At 39.0% G+C, this 23,418-nt stretch overlaps 1 protein-coding gene across 2 annotated transcripts in view; it reads right to left on the bottom strand.

The window, feature by feature from the left end:
- cdk18 (cyclin dependent kinase 18) overlaps positions 1-23,418 on the bottom strand; it is a 41,517-nt gene that overhangs the window by 8,252 nt on the left and 9,847 nt on the right. For both annotated transcript variants that reach the window (XM_044121406.1, XM_044121407.1), the window contains 5 exons: positions 12,120-12,255; positions 6,033-6,169; positions 4,281-4,412; positions 3,953-4,009; positions 2,787-2,901 (listed from right to left, as the gene is read on the bottom strand). In XM_044121406.1, the coding sequence (XP_043977341.1) occupies positions 2,787-2,901; positions 3,953-4,009; positions 4,281-4,412; positions 6,033-6,169; positions 12,120-12,255 (577 nt within the window). The remainder of the gene's footprint in view (positions 1-2,786; positions 2,902-3,952; positions 4,010-4,280; positions 4,413-6,032; positions 6,170-12,119; positions 12,256-23,418) is intronic.

Here is a 23,418-nt window from a genome sequence, read left to right as displayed (position 1 = left end):
TTATGATGGAATAGTAGGTCCATGCTAAAAGAATAAAAAATATTAAATTCAGAGAATAAAGTCACCATATATTGAGAATAAAGTTGAAATATTGAGAAACAAAGTGAAAAAAAATGAGAATAAAGTCAACTTTATTTTTATATTATGACTTTATTTTCACATTATTTCGACTATTTTTATAAAATTACTTTATTCTTTTATTTTTCTTTTATTAGTGTGGCCCTAATACTCTGTTGTAGGATTTAACTGAGTCAGAAAAAAAATAGTTGTTTTGAGCCTTTTCTCTACTAAAATCCCACACATATTTTAAACAGATCATTTTCTCTTTTGCTTTCGAAAATAATTTGTGTCTACAGAACCATGAAGGAGCATTTTCCCCAGAGAAGATGTTTTTTTTTTGGGGGGGTGGGGGGTGAGTTTGTCATACTGACATATTCAAATGATCCCATTTATTTTTATTTCCAAAAGCTTTAGGTGATGATTTCCACTTACTGAGAGAAAGACAACCTGACTCCATCTGAAAAGTGATCGGTTGTAACTCCCATCTCAAGCGTTGTGAGAACTGTAAGAGAGGGTTTTGGGTTTTTTCATCCCTGTAGGAATTCTGTCTCTTTGGTCCAGGCTTCTGGGCCGTATTGTTCTAATCCATCCACATTAGGAGGTTTCTGAGTATAAATTGCCCGTTTAAGGTCAGGCCACCCATCCAATTCCAGACTTAATTAAATCACTGGAAAGCTTCTGTTTTCTGCATTGGATCATTTTGATGCTGCATTACCCCAGTGGGCTTGTGCTTAAGGTCACAAACTGACAACTGGACTTCCTCCTTCTGGGCTTTATGCTAGAAAGGAGAATTCATTCATTCATTCATTCATCAACCAGAGGAAATTACCCAATCCTGAAGAAACTGTCGATGTGATGTTTTGTTTCAAATGCTGTGTTGGTCTGACGATCAGCGAACAAGAGGAGGACTTGACGATGACATCCATTTTTGTTTCATGCTGCAGGCCAATGCATTATAAACGTCACCGATTGGGTACAGTCATATCCAATCATTTTAAACTTCACCACAGGCCACGCCTCCAGGAAGCAATAGTTTCTCAATAGCTGAGGATCCAGACACTCTGAACAAAGCAAAGCGTGATTTTTACCAGACTATTTTTTTGCAACCTCCTGGATGAGTTGTTGTTACTGTCTTGGAGTAATTTTAGTAGACTGACCAGTCCTTTTAAAGGTCCACCCCTGTTCAATGTTTCTTCATTTGTGGATAAGGACTCTAACAGCAGTTCACTGGAGTCCCAATCATAGATGTCAGACTTTATTTCCCTTCTATTTTTTAAATTTCTTTAGATCAAGACATGATGTTGTGCCTCCTGAAATCATACACTCCACTTTATGTTGGCTGTCAGGTTTTATTGAGATCATTTCATTTTGTTGCGGTATAGAACTAATACTCCTATTGGTGTGGGTGGTGAAACTAAACCACAAATATAGTCATTTCATAATGTGAAATAGATGGGGGAAAACATTTCATATAGTCAGGTTGGATTGGACAGTTTCCCCAAAAGTAAATAAAATTATTTAGAAATAGATTTACATGTTCTCTTGGGTTATTTTTGTCTGACATTAACATTTCTTTGAACTAAAAGTTAAAAAACTGAAAAAAATACAGTCACTCACTGTACTTTTATATTGTACATTCCTAAAATAATAGCCCAAGTTATTTTTTAACAAAATTTCTATTTATTTATTTATTTTGCCCAAAATTATTTATGCCAATGATTTTGGCATAAACGAGTTTGTTTGTAATGCTAAAATAATTTTGGTTATTAGTTTAGGAAGGTGACAACGTTTAGATTTCCATAAAAAACAATTTATTGCGTATGCTGCACCACCAGGTGGCGATAATGATAACCATAAAGCCATCGAAATTCATAAGAAGAAGATCCAGTGTGGCTCAAGCAGCTCCGCATTAAATATTCTAAATATTCTACCAAAATAACTTAAGCTTCATAAAACAAAGACAAATGAAGATAAATGTGGAAAATCCTCAAAAAATGACTCCAGTGTTGTTGTTTCTATGCCTCTTAGCACAAACCGAGTTTCTACATAATCAGTTCTTTAATATCAGACCACACTGCATACAGTGTTCAACATTTTTCTCTTTGGAGTGATTTTATTACACCAACTGTGAGACCCAGAACTTATGTTACCTGTGCTAATTTTAGGAGTGAAACTGAGGATTCGGTCAAAATAGTTCCACTTTATAATTCATATAGATTCACTCAGAGGTGAATCAGTCAAACCAGGAAAACTTGTAACAATTGTTTGAGAGACTTCACCGACACTGATGTGTGTTCTCCAACATTTGCAGGGAAGAAGAGGAGTGAGGAGACAAAATCGTGTTCTTGCAATAAAGCTGTGATCATTCAACAATGTTGACACTACCAGCGTAAGGCAATGTGTTCAAAGTCAGAATAACTTTATAATAGAGGAACTAAACTATCCAAAAATATAAGCTGCACTCCTGCAGCAGAGCCTGATCTCTACAGTGCCTTCTTATGATCCATGTGGTTAGTTTTTTATTTGTCTGTGAACAGAAAGGATTGAAACCCAAAGTATTTTGACAAAAGATTTTAACCTCATTTTGCTGAGAATTGAAACAAAATAAGATTTGTGGAGGCCCCCCTCCCCCCCCGTCCACAAAGCCCCATCCTAAAATTCAGGTTTATCAATAAAGGGCTCCTCCTCACCAGGGACATTTTTCTCTGGGTTAATGATCCCTGTACCTTCTCTGATAGCGGTGCAGGGAGCTCCCTCGTCGTGCTCCAGACGGATCTCCTTCAGGGCCACCAGGTTCTCCGTTAGTTTGCTCCTTCCTTTAAAAACTGTAGCGTATGTCCCCTGGGAACAGAAGCACAGGAAGGCATGTCAGGCGATACCATGTAAAAGAAAAAGAGCCGCTGTAGAAACATGAGTCTTTGTAGTTCTGTTTCGCTCAGAATCACCTTTTGTTTTTTTTAAGGGAAATAGTGACGACTATTTCTGACTGAATGAGAACACCTTAGAACAGGGGTCCCCAAACTCGGTCCTGGAGGGCCGGCCTCCTGCATGTTTTAGTTCTCTCCTTGGTTTAACGCACTTGAATCAGATGATGGTTCGTTAGAAGGCCTCAGAAGAACATTGACATGCTGAAAAGGTTGTTGGTGCCACCAGGGAGAGAATAAAACGTGCTGGATGCAATCGGCCCTCCAGGACCGAGTTTGGTGACCCCTGACTTAGAATGACAGCAACCGTGTCGTCAAAGTGTTCAAAGTTGAGTTTGAGTGAGAACGTTTCTACTGTTCATAAAAAATAAAACTATTGCATTTTGTGTATCTGAATCAGTTCCACATATGGAAGTCACATATAGATCTGAGAAAAGGTCAGACTACCATAAAAACATCAGATATGGGTCCATTTGCCTCATGTGAGATCTACAGTTTTTTTTCAACAATGTTCCAGATCTATTCAGTTTAATTCTATGTTTTGAACCATTTAAAAGAAAGTTTTGCTGCAGTTTATTTTTACATGTTCAACCAAGGTAGACAACCTATTGTTTTAGTGAGTGGCAGTTTCTTTATTATTTATTTTCCATTGGCTGCTAAACTACTGACACAGTAACGTTGTTTTTACGTGTTTGACCCAGTTTGTGAAGCTGTTGGTGTGTTTAAGTCTGCTGTACTGGAGCAGACTCATCAAATAAATGTCACTTCTTTAAAACAGATTTGTTTTTAGTTGAATAGTACAGGATAAATATCACATTAAATGTGAAAAACAATTTCAAATGATTTTATCACAGCGATCCGCCGTTGTAACAGGGAGTTAATTATTAGTTGCTCACAAACAAAACCGTAAATGTTGCACTGAACTCAACAGAACCTGTGAGTCGTATGGGTAACCAGCTGCGACGTACCTCACCTAGTTTGCCAAGCTTCACATACGTTTCCAGTTTCCCAAATCCTATATCAGACTAAAGGCAGAGAAAACCATTAGACAGATTATTTTCACAACACTTGACTCTGTCCTCTGGATCAGAAAATAAAGGTTTTTACTAATCTTACATTCCACAAATGACTAGTTTACTCTGTCCAAAAAAAACAAACTAACTTAATTGTCAACATGGTTGAGAACAAAATAACAATGATTCCTTCAGTCTGAGTCTCTACCTGTCATGCAGGTGGAGCGACACACAGGACGAGAAAATACAACACGGTGTGTAAAATAAACCGATGGTTACTGACCAGTGAGGCGCGTCTGGACATGCGGCTGATCGGTCTGCACAGGGGGGAGTTTTCACTTTCCTGCTGCAGTTTTTTGAGAAACTCTGGCGGCAGGCGGATGTCCATGGGCAGAGACATCCGCTTACTGACGTCCTGAAGAGGTCGACAGAGAAACGGATCTGTTTGTCTTGTTCAGGCATTTTATGTTTTTGTCAATTATTGAATTGATTGTCAAGCAGATGTTCAAAAGTTGGTGGATTCAGAATTGTGACTGAGGATAAATGTCAGCCAATTACAGTTGAAGGAAGGAAATCTAAAAGGTTTGACCCAAACAGGCAACAGTTCAAAAGGTAATTATCTCTGCAGCTATTAAAAAAAAAGTTACAAAAATATGTTTCAGATATATTCTTTCAAAATTTTCTGGCATTTAGCAAAAATAACAAATTTTGGTCATTTTACCTGACCTAAAACTGGACAAGTTTGGTCTGATTTAACTGCAAACAGTAAGAGAAAAAAATATGAGTGTGTGTCTTTTTATTCTGTGTGTGTAAACATCTGGCTTCAACTGTATGAGATTTAGGCTCCTCCCATCTGACCCTCAGAGTAGTTTGTACACCGAAAACCACAATTAGTGGCACTTGAACACTGGTGTGATGCCAAAAAAGTGTTTCTATTGCAGTTTTGCAAACTTGCAACAGACAAAAACATCATCGGACCCAAGAGCAAAAGCTTCTTCTTCTAAAAAGAAAATAAGTTAGTTGTTTTGAAATTGCCCCAACTCCATCAGGTGAATTCATTCTCCTAAATCCAATTTGTGCAGTTATACTCAATGGCAACGCAGCTACATTGGAATGACGAAAATCAATTTGCTTCATGGAAAAACTCTTCACAATTCCTAAAATGTCAAAATTGAGTTTTTGACATTTTTGACAACATGAGCAGATCAGCGACAAAGATCTCCTCACATTTCTAACGGAAAGTCAGCCGCTGCTCCCAGCAGACCCTGAGCCAGCACGGTTCTGTTCATGTTCACCAACATGAAATACTGTTTTTATTTCCTAAACATGATGAAATAACAACAAACTAACAAAACAGATGTCAGCAAGGTTCTACAGCAGCATTGTCAAATGCATTAATGATCTTCAGATCAAAGGAAAAGCAAAAGATCTCTGAGATTCTTCCAAAAATGTAGCTAATTGTTTTTCACCGCATTAGCTGCTGACCCGTTGTAAACCCCTCATTAGAAAAATCCACTCCTCACGTTTGTAGCAAGCAGCTGTAGAGGTCTGAGGAAGCTGAACACCGGCTCACTTGTTGTCATGCTGTTATTTCTGTCCTCATTACATCTGTCTAAGTATTCGCTTCACTCTGGTGTACAGTATTCTCACTGGTCTGTCTGAGAGAAAAAAAAAAAAAGTCAGGTTGACTCATGCTCCTTCAAACTGGAGTTTTTTACCTGCGAAGGTAGGGCTGTAAACGGTCTGCGAAAGAAAAGAGCGACGCTACGGAAAGGTTAAAAAGTAGTGGAGGTGAGTCAGTCAGTCTCAGAGACATCAACCTTTTCACACTGAACAACCTTGTATCTGTCTAAGGCAGTAATATAATGAAACATTAAATCACGTCTCCCAGAATAGAAAGATACCTCCATTGAATACCAGCAATGGTAACTTCATTTCTGACCCAAATATGTTTGGTTTTTATTTTATTTTTAATAGGGTGAACAGAAGTCACTATCACTCCTCGCTCCGCAGCATCAACCCGTTTGTTACTCACTTCCATGGAAAAGCGTCTGTGCTGGGCCTGGCTGTGGTAGTGCAGGTGGGACGGAGAGTGAGCTCCTGGTGTGGTTGCCTCAGGGCTCACTGGGCTGGCATCGTGTGACGGAGGGCCGAGCCGGTCCGGAGTCAGCCCTGGAAGGACAGGACGGGGTCAGCATCTGAAGGGTCATTCAGCTCATCCACACCGAGTTGAATACCCGGGAAACCGAATGCATTTTTACACGATTTGGCCTTTCATTCACATGGAAACTGTTTAATACTCAAAACAATTGATAGTAAAATCTCTGGGCAAAGTGGAGGTTTGCAAAGTCTCCTTTTTTTTTTCTTTTGCGTGTGGACATTGGAAACCGGACATTTAAAGTTCCAGTCTTGACGGTCTGCAACAAACAACGTGTCGCTGACGTCATATGTGTGACCGTTGTTTCTGTTTAGCCATGCAGTGGAGGAAACATGGCTGCTTTCAGAGAAGTGCTGATTTTTACATTTCTTCAGACATTTTCTTACTTTTACTTTTCTAACAAGTTAAGTTGCAAAGGAGAAGGAGCGCTCAGAGGTCAGCTGTTTTACGCCAACTGTCCGTCCCACACGAGGCAAACTGTCGTTCTATCTCCACGCGCGTCCTCACACCCCCTCCACATTGTCTTGTGTTTCATTCTAACACAGTATTTAAAAGTAGTTCAGCCTCCCTGTCTGAACCTCCTGTCACCATGGTGATGCTGTGGTTAAGCACAACCCACATATGGAGGTTTTAATCCTCCATGTGGCTATTGCAGGTTGGTTGGATTCCCGGCCTGGTGGCCTTTGCCACATGTCCTATCATTACCCACTTTCCTGTCACTATCAAATAAAGGCCAGTAGAGCAAATAAAACATTAAAAACAAACAAACAAACAAAAAACTCCTGGCGCCATATTTATTTCCTGACAGGAAGTTGTGATCGTTTTGAAGGTTTCATTTAGTTGACATACAACAGGTATTAGCTTTTCACTACACTGCCCCCTGTGGGTTTAGCATGTTAAAACCAACAGTCTGTTTATGGACACTTTTCTTAAACCAATCAGGTGTGGATGAGATACTTTATAAAATGAAAAAAAGAGCTGGCTACATGTGAACTAAATCTGAAAAAAAAAATCTAAGCAAGCTAATGGCTGTTTCTACCCTCATTAGTCCACACACTCTTATCCTTCATCATGTAGAGAACCTTGCTTATTTATGTAGTTTTTACTTCCCTCGTTGCAGAAGTTGAAGGGCAGACTAGCCTCCTCTGGTCCATGTGAATCATTAAACCCAGCTTCAGATGCTGTGCGTCGGACCCCGGCAGCCATGTCATGAAAAACTCTGTGATCCAGCCTGACATGATAATTAGATCAAAACCTAATCGCTCTGTATCTGGACTTTCATCACATTCACCAACCTCAATATTGCTCGGTGTGTTTACACGCATTTGTGCTCGCAAACATGATGCTAGAAAACAAAAAAAGGGAAAGGCTTTTCATCACCGTCATCAGTTTTCATAATGTGTTTGTGTTTAAAGCAGGTTTTCTATGAACTTCTGTTCTTCTTCCTGACTTTAATCATGAAGAATCAGCAGACTCTATTTGGATTTGCTGTTAAAAGGCAACGCGAATTACTGTGCAATTGGAAATTGCAAGCAAAAGGTTTGATGTTCAAAATATATTTTACTCACAAAAATCTGCAAAATGTTGGGATGCATTTGTATTTTTCCCTCCTGAACCAACATTCCCGTCAATAACAGCTGGTTGTACATATCCAGGGCATATAGGTTATAGATTAGTGCATAAAAGTAACAAAATCAAAGCAGCTTTATAGTTATTAGAATTTTTTTTTTATTTTTTTTTTTAAAACTTACTATTTTCCTTCATTTTCATGGCTAATCACTTCTTTTTGTTAGTCTGTTCCATAAAATCCCAATAAGACATCATTATGTTACTATGTGGGCCTTTTCCAACTAAACAGAGCCATTCTTCAGTTTGACATGGAGAATCAATATTGCTATTTACCCTTTAGCTGAACTGTGTTTGATGTACAAAAGCAGATAATAAGCAGAAACCGGCTTTCAAGAAAAGTCTGACTGTCCATTTCACACACTAGACATGAGGCAGCCGGGTCACGGTGAAGAAAATTCCAGTGAAGCCCAGTGTTGGTCAGTTGCAGTGTAAGAATGCTGTGACCCCCTACTGTGCTGAACAGAAAGGACTTTGATCCTCCATGTTCAACGTTGTGCCTTGGACAGCGGTCAGTGTTTGGTACCTGGCTGGCTTTTAAATGCTTCACACTGGGAAATTGTTGTTTTTTTGGGGGGGGTTTTCCAATGGCAGCATTAACAGCAGCACCATGGTGGACATATTGGAGCCCCCTTGGTGTGCAGCACACAATCCCTGTTTCCATGGGGACAACGGCAAACAAAGAGCAGGACGCTTTATTAGGTGTTACTAAAGCCACCTTCCCAACGTCGAGTCACCGAGACACACACTGCTCCTGCTCAACCTGTGATGTGCTTAACCCTGATAACACACACACACACACACACACACTCAGGTCTTTGTAATTACAAAGCCTAACACGGTCCAGTACAAGAAAACAAGAGAAGAAGAAGAAGAGCTGAATCCCAGGAAGGCTTTGAGTTCTGACAAATGTCTGAATGAATCTAACAAGACATTTCAGAAGAAGCTCAGAGTTGCTCTGGTGCAGCCTGGCTGAGTGTTGTGTTGATTATCAGTCTAAATAGGCTGAGAGGATGAAATGACAAACTGTTTTCTGGTCATTTGAATTTCACAGCTGCAGCGCTCCTTTGATCCTTCGATGCTAATTAGGGCGGCTAAAGGTGAGACTAATGTGAGCCCAGTCGGGAGAGACGGACGGATGTCTGCTGGACACCTGGTTATGAAAAGGACAATCCATTATGGTGCACAGCATGATGTCTGAGCTTGTGTAGCTGAAATTGCTCTTACACTGAGAGAACAAAAAGCAAGATTAGACTGAGGGAAAAATACCTACAAAGACTTCAGATATATATATATATATATATAGTTTTTATTGATCACAGTCAACACGATCATTTAAAGGGACAGAATTATGTAAAATCTGAGCTTTATATCATGCTATAATATTACATCCTCCTGAAAAACATATCTGGAGTCTTGCCTGGATTCCCCCATGCATGTTTGAGAAATCCTTGAATCTCCATGGCAACCCATTCAGCTGTGCAAAACGCCGGGTTGGACCTAGTACCCAGCCTCAAGACGCGGCTTCTCCTCAAAACTGAAGTTTCCGAGCTTTTGAGCTTCCACCTCACAAAGCAGCCTTCCCCCTGCAGCTCCCCAATTCAGCTCCTTCAGACTAGCCAGCTGCAAGTAGCAAACACCTGGTGTAATTCCCCATCAGCCGAGCTCATTATAAAAGCTACTTCTCAGTGCAGTGCTGGTTGTTAAAGGCTGAACCATGTTGTGACGACTTCCTGAAGGGAAGTTTCAGAAAGAGCAGAAGTTTTTAAAGGGACAGAGGCTCAATTTCAAGGCATTAAACTTCAAAGTCAAAGTCATATTTGACATATACAGCCTTTTTACAACAACTAATGGTAACATAGTTACTTGATTGTGGTATAAAATGGCACTATGTACATGGGAAATACTTCATATTGCCCCTTTAAGAACACAAGCTAACCCATGTACAACATGCCGGCAGTATTTGCAGAAGTTAGTGGTCACACCTATAATCTGCAAATACTTGAGTCTCCTTCTAAAGATTATATCTGCCTTTTTTGATATTTCAATCAACAAATATACCTTAATATGCATTAGAATGCACACTGGAAACCGTCTTAGCTCTACCATATAAGATCAAATCTACAGTCCTCCTTATCTCCACTCTTGGGAGCCCAACCAATAAACAGCAAGTAAAATCAATGTCGCTTCTAGATTGACTGCTTTGCAAGTGCCAACCAATAGCATGTAACTAGCATTGTATCTAGGTATTTTAGGTTCCAAGCTGTATTTTCTTTCAAATTTTTAGTTTATGCTTGACAAAAAAATTTAAAAAAAGGAAAAAGAAAGAAAATCCAGACAGGTTTTTCACCAATCAGTCTCAGGTTAATGTAGCTCCTCCCCCTCAGCAGAACCAGGCAAGAATATGCAGTTTGCAGGATAGTAAACATGGCCGCCAACGCTAAGTTGTTTCTACTAGCAGATTGGCAATCTTGAGCATGTATGCACTACAACTGGTTGTTTCTGAGCAAGCAGTGCATTTCTGCAGGTGGCAGTAGAACCGACTTGATTAAAGAATTTTATACTTTCTTCTCACTGTTTGATTCTACTGAACACGGCTAAGATGTCCTTTAAGTGTTTTCTTTATTTTATGTTTCTATAATAAGCGATAAATTGTAATATTACAAGATCAGTATTTTGTTATTGCAAATATAATTGCAAGGAAGAGTCAGAAAACCTAAAACCTGTAATCATCAAGAACCAGCAGCAGCAGCATAACAATCATCCCCAGGTGAAGGACAGGCCAACCATATGCAGTGTTGTAATTTCATACTTCTATGCCTTTGCAGTCACACTGTCTAGCAGCAAAGACTAAACCATCTAGTTATTAACACTATTTGTTTTTGTATTATCTGTTACTTACTCCAGGATTGATCTGATTTCCAATCAAAACCTGTGGATCTGCTGTGCTGTCCTGGTGGCACCAGTCACAGTGTGGAAACTCAACCGGCTCTGTGAGGTTCTGACCCAGAAAATGGAAATGACTGGCAGTCAAACACCCAGTTAGGTAATCCTGTCTGCACTCTTATTAATAGTCACAAGTCGCTGATTGACTCAGACCCAGCAAATGGTGCTGGCAAATAGAAGAGTCTTTGGATTTGCAAAATGATTCAACTTCTAATGAGCTGAAACCTGATTGGACTCCACAGCCTCACTGAAAAATAATAATTAACAGCTAATTGGAGAGATTAATAGTGAAGAACTTAGTCGATTTTATAAATACCCACAGCAAAAACATTAAATCTGATGCAGAATTTTTGGTTTAATTTCTAGTGCAACTAAATTAGTTCAGTGAAAATGAGGCAAAACTAACTTACAAGTAACTTTTCAGTATGAAATAGGCACTTGGTTTAAGTCAATAACTCCTTAATATTCACAATAAAATACTAGCAGATTCTTTTACTTATAACATGGGCAAAATATCTTGTTACATGTTAAATAAATAATCTGCCAATAGGACCAGTGTTTTATTTTGATCATTATTAAGGAAAACAAGCTTCTATAAATTTCTGAAATGTTATTTGTAAGTTAATTTTGTCTTATTTCAAGTTTTCTAAGATACTTGCACTAAAACTAGGACCAAAAACACTCTGTAAGATTTAGGTTTTTATTTTAATTGTTCTACTCATTTATTACAGGAAAAAGGAAATCAGGAAACAAAAATTAAATCTGTTTAAGTCCTTTTCCACATTGTTATGACAACAATAAGCCTCATTTCAGTGAGAACAAGATTTAGGCCTTGTAAAAAGAATGGAGCAATGCATTTTCTACATTAGCATGACTCCATTAAGTGAGTTTACTTTTGTTATTTCAAGTTGAGCAACTTTATGGTTGATTGAAAAGCATCCAGTGGCCTTCAGGATACAGACAAATAAAATGGTTCTAGTGAATGAATGCAGCTGAGCTGATGATTGCTGTGCTGACAGGCCACTCTGTATCAGGGTTGCTTGTTCATCTGAAAGTAAAGCAGGTAATCCCAGGTCTAAACAGGGTCATCATAATACACTCATGTATTACTGTAAACACAGATCAATTTCAAATGAAGCGTGATTGGCTCCCATGTGATACTTGTTCTTGTTCTGGACCAGAATCACGAAGAAACGGGGAGGAATCGCACACAGGATGAATAACTTGGTGTATTTTGAACTTTTATTTTGTTCTAAAATAAAACACTTTTTGTTTAAAGTTTTTCAGAACGAAGGCGATTTTCCAGCTCTTCTGTGGAACATCTTTAAGATAGTAGCAAAATAAAGAGATTAGGACATAATGAGGAGGATTGGAGGGGGTTGGAGTTCTTACCCTGGGTGTGTCTTATGTTGAGCTGGTTGATCTGTTCAGTGAACTCATTCTCCTCGATGGTCTCAGTACGTGGGACTGACAGGGAGAACCGTCTCTTAAAGTTCTTCATCTTGTTCATGGTGTAGAAAAGCAGACTCTGGAAGACAGAACGAATGAGGAGAACTTCAGTAAAGTGATCAAAACTACTAATGGAAACCGAGATGCTTCAAAGCATTGCAATAAACAGATGTTGAAAAAGTCTACAAATCACATGATTAAAGAGACACATCCTCACTTTGCTGCTTGTGTGTCATTTAGACACACAAGCAGAGCGCCTTGCACGGACAGCTGCGACAGATCTTCATCAAACACAGTTGTGTGTGCATGTGTGTGTGTGTCATTGGCTAATGAGGCAGAAAGCAGCAGGAAAGCTACAAATCAATATCCTGTCTCTCACAGTTTGCTCCACAATCACAGCCAGCCTGACTGGTTGTTGCTCTGCTGTTATGTTTGCAACTCGCTTTTCATCCTCCTCGCCTTTTCCGCTCCGTCTGCCGGTACGGGGACCGGAGTCGCGGGGTGTCCATGGTTCATCAAATCAAATCAGCTTGGGATTGTAAATTAGTGTGTGAGAGTGTGTGTCTCCTCATTATCGCAAAAATAAACCCCTCAGAGACGTGTGGGGTTGAATCAGTAGCTATCGACATCAGGATATTATTGTCACGCAAAGCACTTTGCTTCTGTCGCACATGTTGGACAAAATGTCTCTAAAAGCAGAAGGAGACACCCGAAAATGTTACTATATATATATATATATATATATGCTGAAATACTTTCGCTGCTCCAGTGCTACCACTAAAGTTCACATATCAGGTCTTGATAAACAATTTTTTTGCTGAAATTTGAATTTTTTTATTTTTATGTGTGGACAACTTTCAGTTCATACTGAATTTTGTCACATTGAACAGAAATGATGGGGCACCGACCAAAACAAACATGGACGTCCTCCTGTTACTCCAGTACAGCCTCATGTCTGGGTTGCAGACATGTATGTATTCATCTCAGGTTGTGAAGGCTTCTCATGTTACTGGCTCCGTTTGCATTAATTGCATTAATCTCAGAACTAATTTACTTGGGAAGAAAAACAAATCACTTCCTTTTTCTTTACAATATTTCTCAGAAATAGTTTACTGGTGAAAGTAGATTGTGTTTTTCATAATCTATTTTCTTTAAAATGCCTTAAAATGCACACTGACACTGTCACTGAAAATGTACAACACATCTCAGGGTCATTCTGAGTACAAAAAAAAATAATGGAAGGAAGAGGACATTCTTGTCAAAAATCTCTAAAGTCTTTTAGACAAAAACAAGGACATTTCTGAACTTCAAACGTTTTCTAGAAAAAAACTCATTAATCTTGAGATTCATTTCAGAAATTTTCTAGAAAAAACATGGAAATTTTAGAGTTTCAAATGTCCAAAATTTACAACTCATCAATGTGAATTTAATTATAAAGCACTTTAAAAACAGCTATGAAATGCACTGATGTGCTGTACTGTATTCTTCAAACCACAAACAAAACCTTGTTTGTAAAATTAATTGTGTAAAACACAAGTTATTCCACCAATCAGGTCGGCGTCCGATACGCAGAGGACAAGCCACTCAGAGTGCAAACATTTTCAAACTCAGGAAATTTCCAAAAGTCAAAATTTTTTGACTTGAATCTCATACATTTTCTTTTTTTTTTCTAGAAAATTGCTGAGATCAATCTCAAAATTTCTTCTATCTACGATTTGCCGTCAGAAACGTACTCCAGGGAGCAGTCTGAGTTTAAGGCAGAAGTTCTAGTAGTTATTTTAAATAGTTATTGTATAAGAGTTTGTGAGTGGTATTATGGATTCTGGCATTAGTAATGAAAATACACCACAGTTGGGGACTGTGTATCCATTAAATGCTCATTTTTGTTCTTTAAACTCGTTTTTTCAGACACACAAAATGAGATTTGACTTCATGACGTGAATATTTCTGAATTAAGAATTTAATATTTGATGGGGCAACTTTTACCAATGTTATCAACAATATTGAGACAAACCAAAGAACACACAACTATTTCTAAGTTTGGAAATCCTAGAAGAGAAAAATAGTATCAGATAGAAATCACATTAATGCTAAAGAAGAAATCTGTACACTCAGATATCGATGCCACTGACTAAACCAGCATTTTGTTTGTGGTTGTTATAGATCCTTAAAGTGTAAGTATAGGAAGGGATTTAACGTGTCGTGTACCGTTATAAGAGCCTCTACAGCTGAAGATCTCCAAAGATTAAAAGAAGTTTTTCGTACTAAATGCTTCTGCCATTTCTAATTCAGTAAAATAATGATAATAATATATATTTCATGCAAATTTGACATATTCTTTAACCTTGTTATTTTTATTTTGGTGTTTGGTTTTTAAAAACGTTTTTTTTTCTGTTATTATTCTTTACTTGCTGGGAGTAAAGAACAATAACAGTTCTACTTTTATTCCTATTCTATTCTCAGGGGCCCCTGTGCACCAGAACATGACATCAGTGCTTGTTATGAAATGTTTGCGATTTAAATCTAATTTCATTTCAATTGAATTTTACATACTGGGTCAAATGTTCACATACCCATCCTCCTAGACCTTAGTAAAATGTCTCTTGGTTGGCTGCAGAAAAACCAGAAGCCAATGATGATGATGATGATGATGATGATGATGATGATAAACATCAATCATTGTCGGAGCAGATCTTCCTTTCTGTGTAGTCTAAGAATACATAAAAGCTGCAACAAACACAGCTACAGGGACTTCAGCCACTGAAGGCGACGATCATAACAAGCTTCTCACCTCATGATACCAACTCAAACTGAACCACGCATTCATGTTAATATTATTAATAATAGCAAAGTGCTACCAAAAGAAATGACTCAAGAAAGCAAATCCTCCTCCCCCCCAATTAGAACAGATTTCATCAACAAACTTTATGTAGGCAGATATCCAAACTTTTGTCTCTCAGGATCATCTCTTGACATACTTAACTACCAGTTCATCTTCATTGCTACGGTCATAACCAAGAAGGTTTCTTGTTGCAGCTGACAGTGTTTATGTGAATGAGTTGAGACGGAGTCGCCCGGTCCGGCGCTCCATTCATCTTCCAGACAACAAGCGGCCTCTGTGTGCGATACGGTGGAAGGATCTGGATTGTTTCAGACGCTCCGAAATCTGGTTTTGATTTCTGAGACGCTCTTCAACCAGACCAGGTTCATTTTTGTAATTTAGACTGCGACGCTTTTTATCAAAGCATATATACAGGAACACACACACACCTACACACACACACACACAACTTTATTTTAATAGTGCTTGTGGTTGCTATGGTTCCCACTCCCCTTTTGTTTTAAAGATCCTCTTTGATCTCTGTTTGTCAAACGCCCCCATCCACTCATCCAGGTTTTAATGAATCCCTAGGAGGGGTATTAACCGCCTGAGCAGAAAGAAGGTCAGCCCCTGCGTTTAATTCACAGGAACTAATCAATAGAGCTCCTCATTGGAAATGTACTCTGAAGATTAATGTGGAAACTGGCCAAAAGGTATTTGATCTGAACTAAAGCAGCTAGTGTGTGGGATTAGTTATCAGACGTGTTTCTATTTTGAGGAGCATCACACTGGGATCACAACACACACACACACACACACACACATGCCCACACACACACACACCTACACAGTCAGGTAACTATATTACTTTCAGTTTTTATAAAAAAAAATAAGGTTGACGTCAAAAATAACTTAAAAGCAAATAGATTTCACAGTTTGACATCTTGAAATTGGACTCTGTCTCTTTAAGGATCCCCTTTCCAACAGTCATCCTAAAACTGCTTCTCCATAATGCCGTTTATGACCTTAGTAGAGGCTGAGAAGTAAACAGAAGAGTCCAGATTGGACCAGGGACCAAGGCTGTAGTTAACTAAAACTAACAAAATAACCAAAAGTGAAATTGAGAAATAACTGAAATAAATAAAAACAGCAATCAATGGGGAAAAACTATCACTTATAGGAGCAACATCATGTGTTTATAAAGCTGACTAAAATATACAGAAAGGATAGACATAATATCATTTGTTTTCATGTTTATGAATCAATTAATTGTCCTTACAAACTGATGTGAAATTGATTTTCTTTTCCACACAAGCAGTTTAGTCATCATGGAACTCCATGTTCCTCCTGGTGGTGATAACACTAGTCTGCAAAATGTTAACAGCAAACGTTTGGAGGAAACACCAGAGTCAGCTGGTTGTTCAACAATCCATTTTCTGAAACTGGTATCTACTGTTGTCTTTACCTAATCAATGTATAAGAAATACAATACTTTGACCTTTTTGAATTCTGCACTTAGAAATTAACCAAAGTATAGAAACCCCCAAACCATAACTAATAACAACTAAACTAAACACAAAAAATATTCAGTTAATAACAACAAATAAAAACTAGCAAGGACACTCTAAAAACCAACTAAAAGTAACTAATTTAGACAAACAAAAAGTCACAAACAAAACTGAAGTATAATGAAAAACCCAAAACTGTTATAACCTTGCCATGTACACATCTAAAAGCTGCAGGTTTATCAGACTCTCCACATATGGCTACAAATTGTAGTAAAACTGCATCTGACTCTGTGGAGGATATTTGCTAAGAGAGGAGTTTACAGAAACTCTCATCATGCTGACAGGCTGCAGAAGATTAAATACTCCTTCTTTTACTGCCTTGGCATTAAAAAGATTCTTTTATACGACTCTTGGAGCTCAGGAAAGCAGAAACTGTTCTACATCAAATGCACAAATCTGATGTCTTTATACATCCAGTTAAGTCAAGATGCAGACCAGACTCCAGATGTGAAGTGTGGACATTGACAGTTTGTATGCAGGACCTTCTCAACCTTCCATTGTTTGATTACATGCATGTCTTTTTGAGCAACGGTTGTAAAACATCTGACTTTAAGAATGTTATAACGCCCCTGATTAACTTGCTAGGAACACCTTAATGTGGTCACATGAAGGGTCCTGATCCAGTACCTCGCTGCCTCGGGGGAGATGAGGCCCACAAAACGCTGGCTCCCTCTGAGTTAAACCCCCCGACGACTCTGGTGTGCGCTCACTGAGAACGGAGCCAGCTGATGAAAAAGACTGCAGACGTGTTCAGATGGCTTTATGCGGGTCAGTGGGCACAGTCAGAACAGAAGAAGCCGTACAGCTAGATGTAAGCCGGAGAGCACAGATGTATGCATTCACAACCATGACTCACACAGGCATGGACCTTCTGCAACGAGGTGAATGACTGGAAGATCTGAATATCACATGTGAACACTGAGACCTGCAACTCATCCTGTACTTAATAAAGGAAACCTGAAGGGAGTGGTCGTAAACAGTGTTGTGAAAGAGAAGTTGTCCCCTTTCTGATTTGTATCAATTTTTGCTGTTTTTTCTGTTTTCAAAAATTTCCCGGATCTTCAAAATGTTTTAGAGGATGTAACAGAAAGACTACGGTCAGGTTTTAGGTTCAGAAATAGGACTGGTTGATGAAACTGAGCCAAACCAAGAACGGTTTAAACCGTATCTGGTCTAAACCGGTTTAAACCAGATACGGTTTAAACTTTAAACTTTAAGATACGGTTTAAATTTTAAACTATCCTTACTACTTCAGTCATAATGGCTGTCCTGCACATTTGAAGCTCCTTCTTGTTTGGTTTTGTGTTTCTAAATGGTTCTGAATCCACACATTTCAACATTTAACATTTCTGAGGCTGATTTATTGTGTGAAGCTGCCTTTCAGTCTTCGCATAAGAAACAAGGGAGAAAGTCCTCAGATTGCTAACAAAACTGAGCCCTCCTGACTGTGAACACAGTGGAGAGAAATGGATTCAGCAGAAACAGTGAGAGGAAATAATCCTGCCGTGTGTGGGAGAGAGAAAGGTGTTTCACATGCACTATAAAAAGCAGCTCTGCATCCAGACTGTCCAGGCAGACGGAGCCGCTTCAGGAACCGGGCTGGGAGCAGAGGAGATGGTCCAAATATGCTTTCAGTTGATTTTGTGCAGCTATATCCTAAAAGTAATCATGATGTCAGCAGTGGTGTCTGGTGGAATCAATCAGTTCCACTAAGCTTAGATTTATGAAAAAAAAAAAAAAAAAAAACACCTGACAAAGTAATCAAACCAACTTTTCATCAACAGTAACTGGCCTGGCATTTAGAAGAGAGTTTGTGCATCAAGAGAGTTCAATCATATCCACGGATTGTGAATTATTTATTGATTAGATTTTGGAGGAGTAATAATTAAACAGCTGGAAAATAAACATAATTCTAGGTGCATTATGCTGTTAGCTGCATTTCCACAAACTGTAAAGTTGTGCAAACTGGAATAACGACAATAAATTTGCTTAATGGAAACAGACCAACTTAAAGAAAAATGTTTTTCGACAAAAAGTCTTTGTGCCAGTATGAGGTGGTTTTTCATCTGCATTGAAATGAGAGCATTTCACAAAACGGCAGTGGAAACACGTTTTTCACACAAGTCACTTCATAAACAACCGGATGTTACTACTGACAGGGAAGAAGAAGAAGAAGAAGAAGAAGAAGACAACAGGAAGCAGTAGGAGGACGATGGGGTGGGATGTTTTCTAATGACTTATTATGTGAGCAAACTGATTTCATTTTAATTTCTTATGTAACGGAAAAAATTGAGGAATTGTGTTTTTTTGACATTAGCTGAATATTGAGAAAGTTTTGCACACGGCTGTAATGGAAACACAGCTGCTCTCACTTGTTTTGACTTTTTGTGATTACAAATACTTATTATCCAAACTAAAACAAAAGAAAAACAGTGAAACTAGTAAACAACAAATAAGTACAGTTTGCTTTGATAATACCCAGAGGGCTACAGGTGGATTCAGAAATGACTCTCTGCGTTTCAGAGTTATGGCAGACAGAAGAGAAGATGGACGGCTAATGACCTGAAATGATCCAACATGAAGTGAACTGAACTGAAGTGAACTGAACTGAAGTGAACTGAACTGAAGTGAACTGAACTGAAAGATGTCTGGATGAAGAACCGGTTTGTGGATTATCCTTTTAAAGCCAACACCTGACCACTACCTGACATACGACACATACTTTCTTTCCACTTCACAATCACACAAACTCCCACCCACACACACACACACACACGCCCACCTTTCTACTGATTTATCACAGACAATCCAAATAAAATTAATTGAAGTTTGTGGCTGTGAAACGAAAAGATGCGAATAAAAGGAACTTCTGCGAGTCACTGCCTGATAAAAACAAACCAAAAAAGAAATAAAATAAAATTTCAGCTTTACCTCACAACAGCCTCATTGTTTACAAAAGACTTAATCCAATCTGGAGAGATGCTGATAAGAGCTGATCTTGCGTCACTGACTCGGCTTCAGTTTCTAGAAGCTGCAGCTCATAACATCCACAGATATGGAAGCTGTCCTTAGAACAGTATACGCACAAAGGAAGTCTTTCAGTATTATGAGTGTCATCGCCAGCAATAGGGTTTATGTTTTGTTATGTTTGGAGACGACTTGCGATGAAGAAGCAAATGTATTTGGTTCAAATCATTGCATAGTGATGTTTACCTTGCTGGGTTTCCTTGACTACTTCCTATACATCTATTCATCACCTTTACACACTTAATCCCAGCAGGTTCATGGAGGACCGGTGACCAATACAGCCATCAGGGAGAGAGGGAGGCAGGTCACCAGTCCATCACTGGACAAACAACCATTCACTCTATCCTAGATAATGGTAAGATCGAGAGACTTATGAACATATTCGGCATGTTTTGAGACTTCAGGAAGAATCTGGAACACCGGGAAAGAAACCATCCATGACCTGGAAGATCGTACAAGCTTCACGGAAAATGGTCCTTCTGATTTGAACAATATTGTTTCTGCAAGGCGACATTGCTAAAATAAATAAATAAATCTGCAGTCCCATTTAAAATGGTACAGTGAACGAACCAGCGGCCGACAAACCTAGCCTGACCGTTGTCATCCTACCCAGTTGTTTGATTCTCATCTCCTTTCATTGCCTCGTCTGGGATTCCTCTGGTAGATTTTCTACACAAGCCAATCAGCAAACAGAAGAATTAGTGAATGATGAAATTGATTTTCTGGTGTTTTATAATTGGAGTCAGTCTGTAGTTTTAGCAATGGCAGCAGAGGAAGTGAAGGAAGTTGTTCAGTACATGTTGGTCACACTTCCAAATATTAAATGAACATGAACGGCCGCCTTGTTCAGATCGGCTCTTCTTCCTTCACAGTGGAGGATGGTTGTCTACAGCGTAGGTCATTTCCAGTAACTTCCAAAGTGTCGAACTGGTGCATTACATGTGTCACAGACAAACATTGAGTAAAACTGAAAACTTCAACACAGTCCACGCCTCCAGGAAGTGATCGTTTCTGAATATCTGAGAGTCCAGACCCTGTGGACGAAGTGAAGCGTAGAACATTGATTGGTTTTCACCAGGTTAGGAGAAACCCCTCCCACCTGAGCAACAACAGAAGCCAATGTACGAGAGTATAATTGCTGTTGTTAATGTGATTCTACAGAGAGTAGAATCACATTTTCCCATCCATCAATTATCCGCCGCACATAAAAGATCAGGTTGCTGTTCAAGGAAGGAAAGCAGGTGATCTTTCTCCCCAGTGGCAGTGAGCTCAGTGTGTTCCCAGGACAGAAGGTGTTTCTGTCTCCACTGTGTCGTCATTCTGGAGAGAAATGCCTGGAAAACCTCCACAGGGAGACATTCAGAAGGCATCCTGGTTAAATCATCTCAGCTGTGGGGGTCCCAGGTGTTTGATGCACAGCTTTCTCATTTTGCCTTCGCCGTGTTTAATAAATAATGACAGTTTGGAATCTGGATTTGTGCACTTGGGGTCAGGTTAGCATTAATATAGAACCTCGCAAAGATGTGTCCATTTAACTGTGTGCTGAAGCGTCAAACACTAGAGCTGTGTTTTCTTGTTACTATTACTGTATATGTGCTTACTGCAGCTGCATACCAGCTGGTAGAGTGATCAGTTCTAGTTTATTTAACATTTATTTCATCACGAAGATCAGGAATCTATTTTTACAAGGGAGACCTGTTGATCTTTGTAAAAGCACCTGTTGGATTTCTTGCCAGTGTGTTTCATTCTGCTGTCTGGTTGTCGCATTCTAACACTGACAGAAAAGTCTTCACATAAATGAAGTTAAAATAAAAATGCCGCAGCTGTTAAACACTGCCGTGGTTTTTGGCCCCAGCCTCTGGGGTTGGTGGTCATGCTTACTGTTTCTCCACATGTAACTTAATCTTGTATATTTTACACATCTCCATTTGTATCTATAGTGATTTGACGAAATGCTTATTTCCATTTGGTGTGAAGGTCAAAATCAGGTTGTGCTAGTTTAATAAACGGTCTGTAGATTCATAATGTCAACATTATGGTTGTTGCTTTTTGTTTTGGTTCAAGTCAAATTTGGACTTTTTGCATGTCATCATCTCCATTGAGTCCTTTGTGTTTGAGTCACTTTTAAGTTTTATACACAGAATTTGTCCATTTTGTTGGAAAACTTCTTAGTTTGCCAACTGTGAGAAGACGACGAAGCAGTTAGAAATGCTGCTGCATCGGACAACAGGAGGTTTTTTCCACAAAGCGCCGGCTGTGGAAAAAAGCAGGAGCTTTGTACATATTCACCTCACCCTTTGAATATGTATAAAGACTTGAAATATGTATTTATATATTTGTGTATGTGTAAGTGTAAATTTAATATCCTTTTTCTGAACACTACTGTACAAATTATTACATATTCTAAAAACATCAAAAAAAAAATTTTAATAAAATAAAAGCGTTTTCTATGGTTACGTTTTATTTTATGATTTTTAACAATTTCAATTAATCCCTGGTGTGTGTGTGTGTGTGTGTGTGCTGCTTTGGAATCAGGGAATGAGACTCTATTGTTTGGGTTGTTAAAGCTCCCACTGTCCTCTAGCATTTCCACTAAACTCGGCAGCTCAATGCTTGGGCAAAAAAACAAACAAAAAACCAGCTGTGGTGGATGCTAATAATGCTAATGCTAATGCTGCTTAAACAAATTACACTATTAAAGAAGCATCTACAAATCATTCTCAGTGAAAGAGGAGTTTAAAGTTGAATCTAATCCATTTTAAGGTACAGGGCGCCTCCATCCATGTTAGCAAATATCCGTTACTTAGGGGTTTAACAACAAAAGGAGCCAGATTTCTACAGCGAGGATTGGCCTGAGGCCTGTCAGTGACAAGTGGAATTGGCTTAGTGATTGAAGCCAACCCTAAGGATTTTTCTCTTAGCTACAATCAATCGCAGCAGACAGGTCGCTGTGCAGAGAAAAGTAAAAGCTGAACAGAGAGGAACCATTTCTCGGTTTGCACTCGACTCCTGACTGATTAGAGGAACGTGGATCTGCATTCCCTTGCTTAACATTTCTGTGACATGTTACACAATGCATGTAGCTGGAAGCCTGATGTCACATGTCACCATGTTTTTGTTGTAATGAGTGGTAATAAAGATGACCTTTTGTTTGCTGGGTTTCAGAGTCACGCTTCGCCAGACAACAAGTCCAGCTCTGTGTTTTTTTCAGCTGAATGCCTAGTCAATGCAGTCCTGTTCATCTGCTGGACACTCAAACCGTGACCTGCTACTTTCTTTCTTTTTTTTTTATTTTACTTGTAGAAACAGAATTACAACAATAAATCTTTTTGTGTATTGTGTTTTCACACAAACACTCGCCCTCCCCACTCATCACTGAAGTGAACAGTGGGCATACTCTGTTCACAGATCATGGTGCATGACATCAGAACCCAGGTCAACATAAGACCGGCCTGTTCTGTGGCATATGAACGTTTGTGTTTCTGTGCGACACTTAAAGCAGCAGTATGATGTTTTCAGGACACATGGTGCCATTTTACAGCTCAATAAAGTAACTATGCTACCATCAGCTGTTATAAAAAGGCTGTATATATGAAATATGACTAAAAAGAAATTTGACAAGGTAATTTGATGCCTAGAAACTGGGTGTCTGTCTCTTTAAGAAGCGTCTGCTTCTTTCAGTGTTTCTCCATGAGGCCTTTAACATCATTCTTAGCAGCATTAGACTCAGAAGTAGCCCCTATAACGAGCTCAGCTGATGTGCTAATTGATGCTGGCTAGTCTGAAGGAGTTGAGCGGGGGAGCGGTGCTCTGTGAGGTGGAAGAA

This window comes from Gambusia affinis, linkage group LG07 (assembly GCF_019740435.1).
Source record: "Gambusia affinis linkage group LG07, SWU_Gaff_1.0, whole genome shotgun sequence".
NCBI classification, from domain to species: domain Eukaryota; kingdom Metazoa; phylum Chordata; class Actinopteri; order Cyprinodontiformes; family Poeciliidae; genus Gambusia; species Gambusia affinis.
Note: the sequence above shows the minus strand (reverse complement) of the source record. Positions and strands in the feature narration are given on the sequence as shown.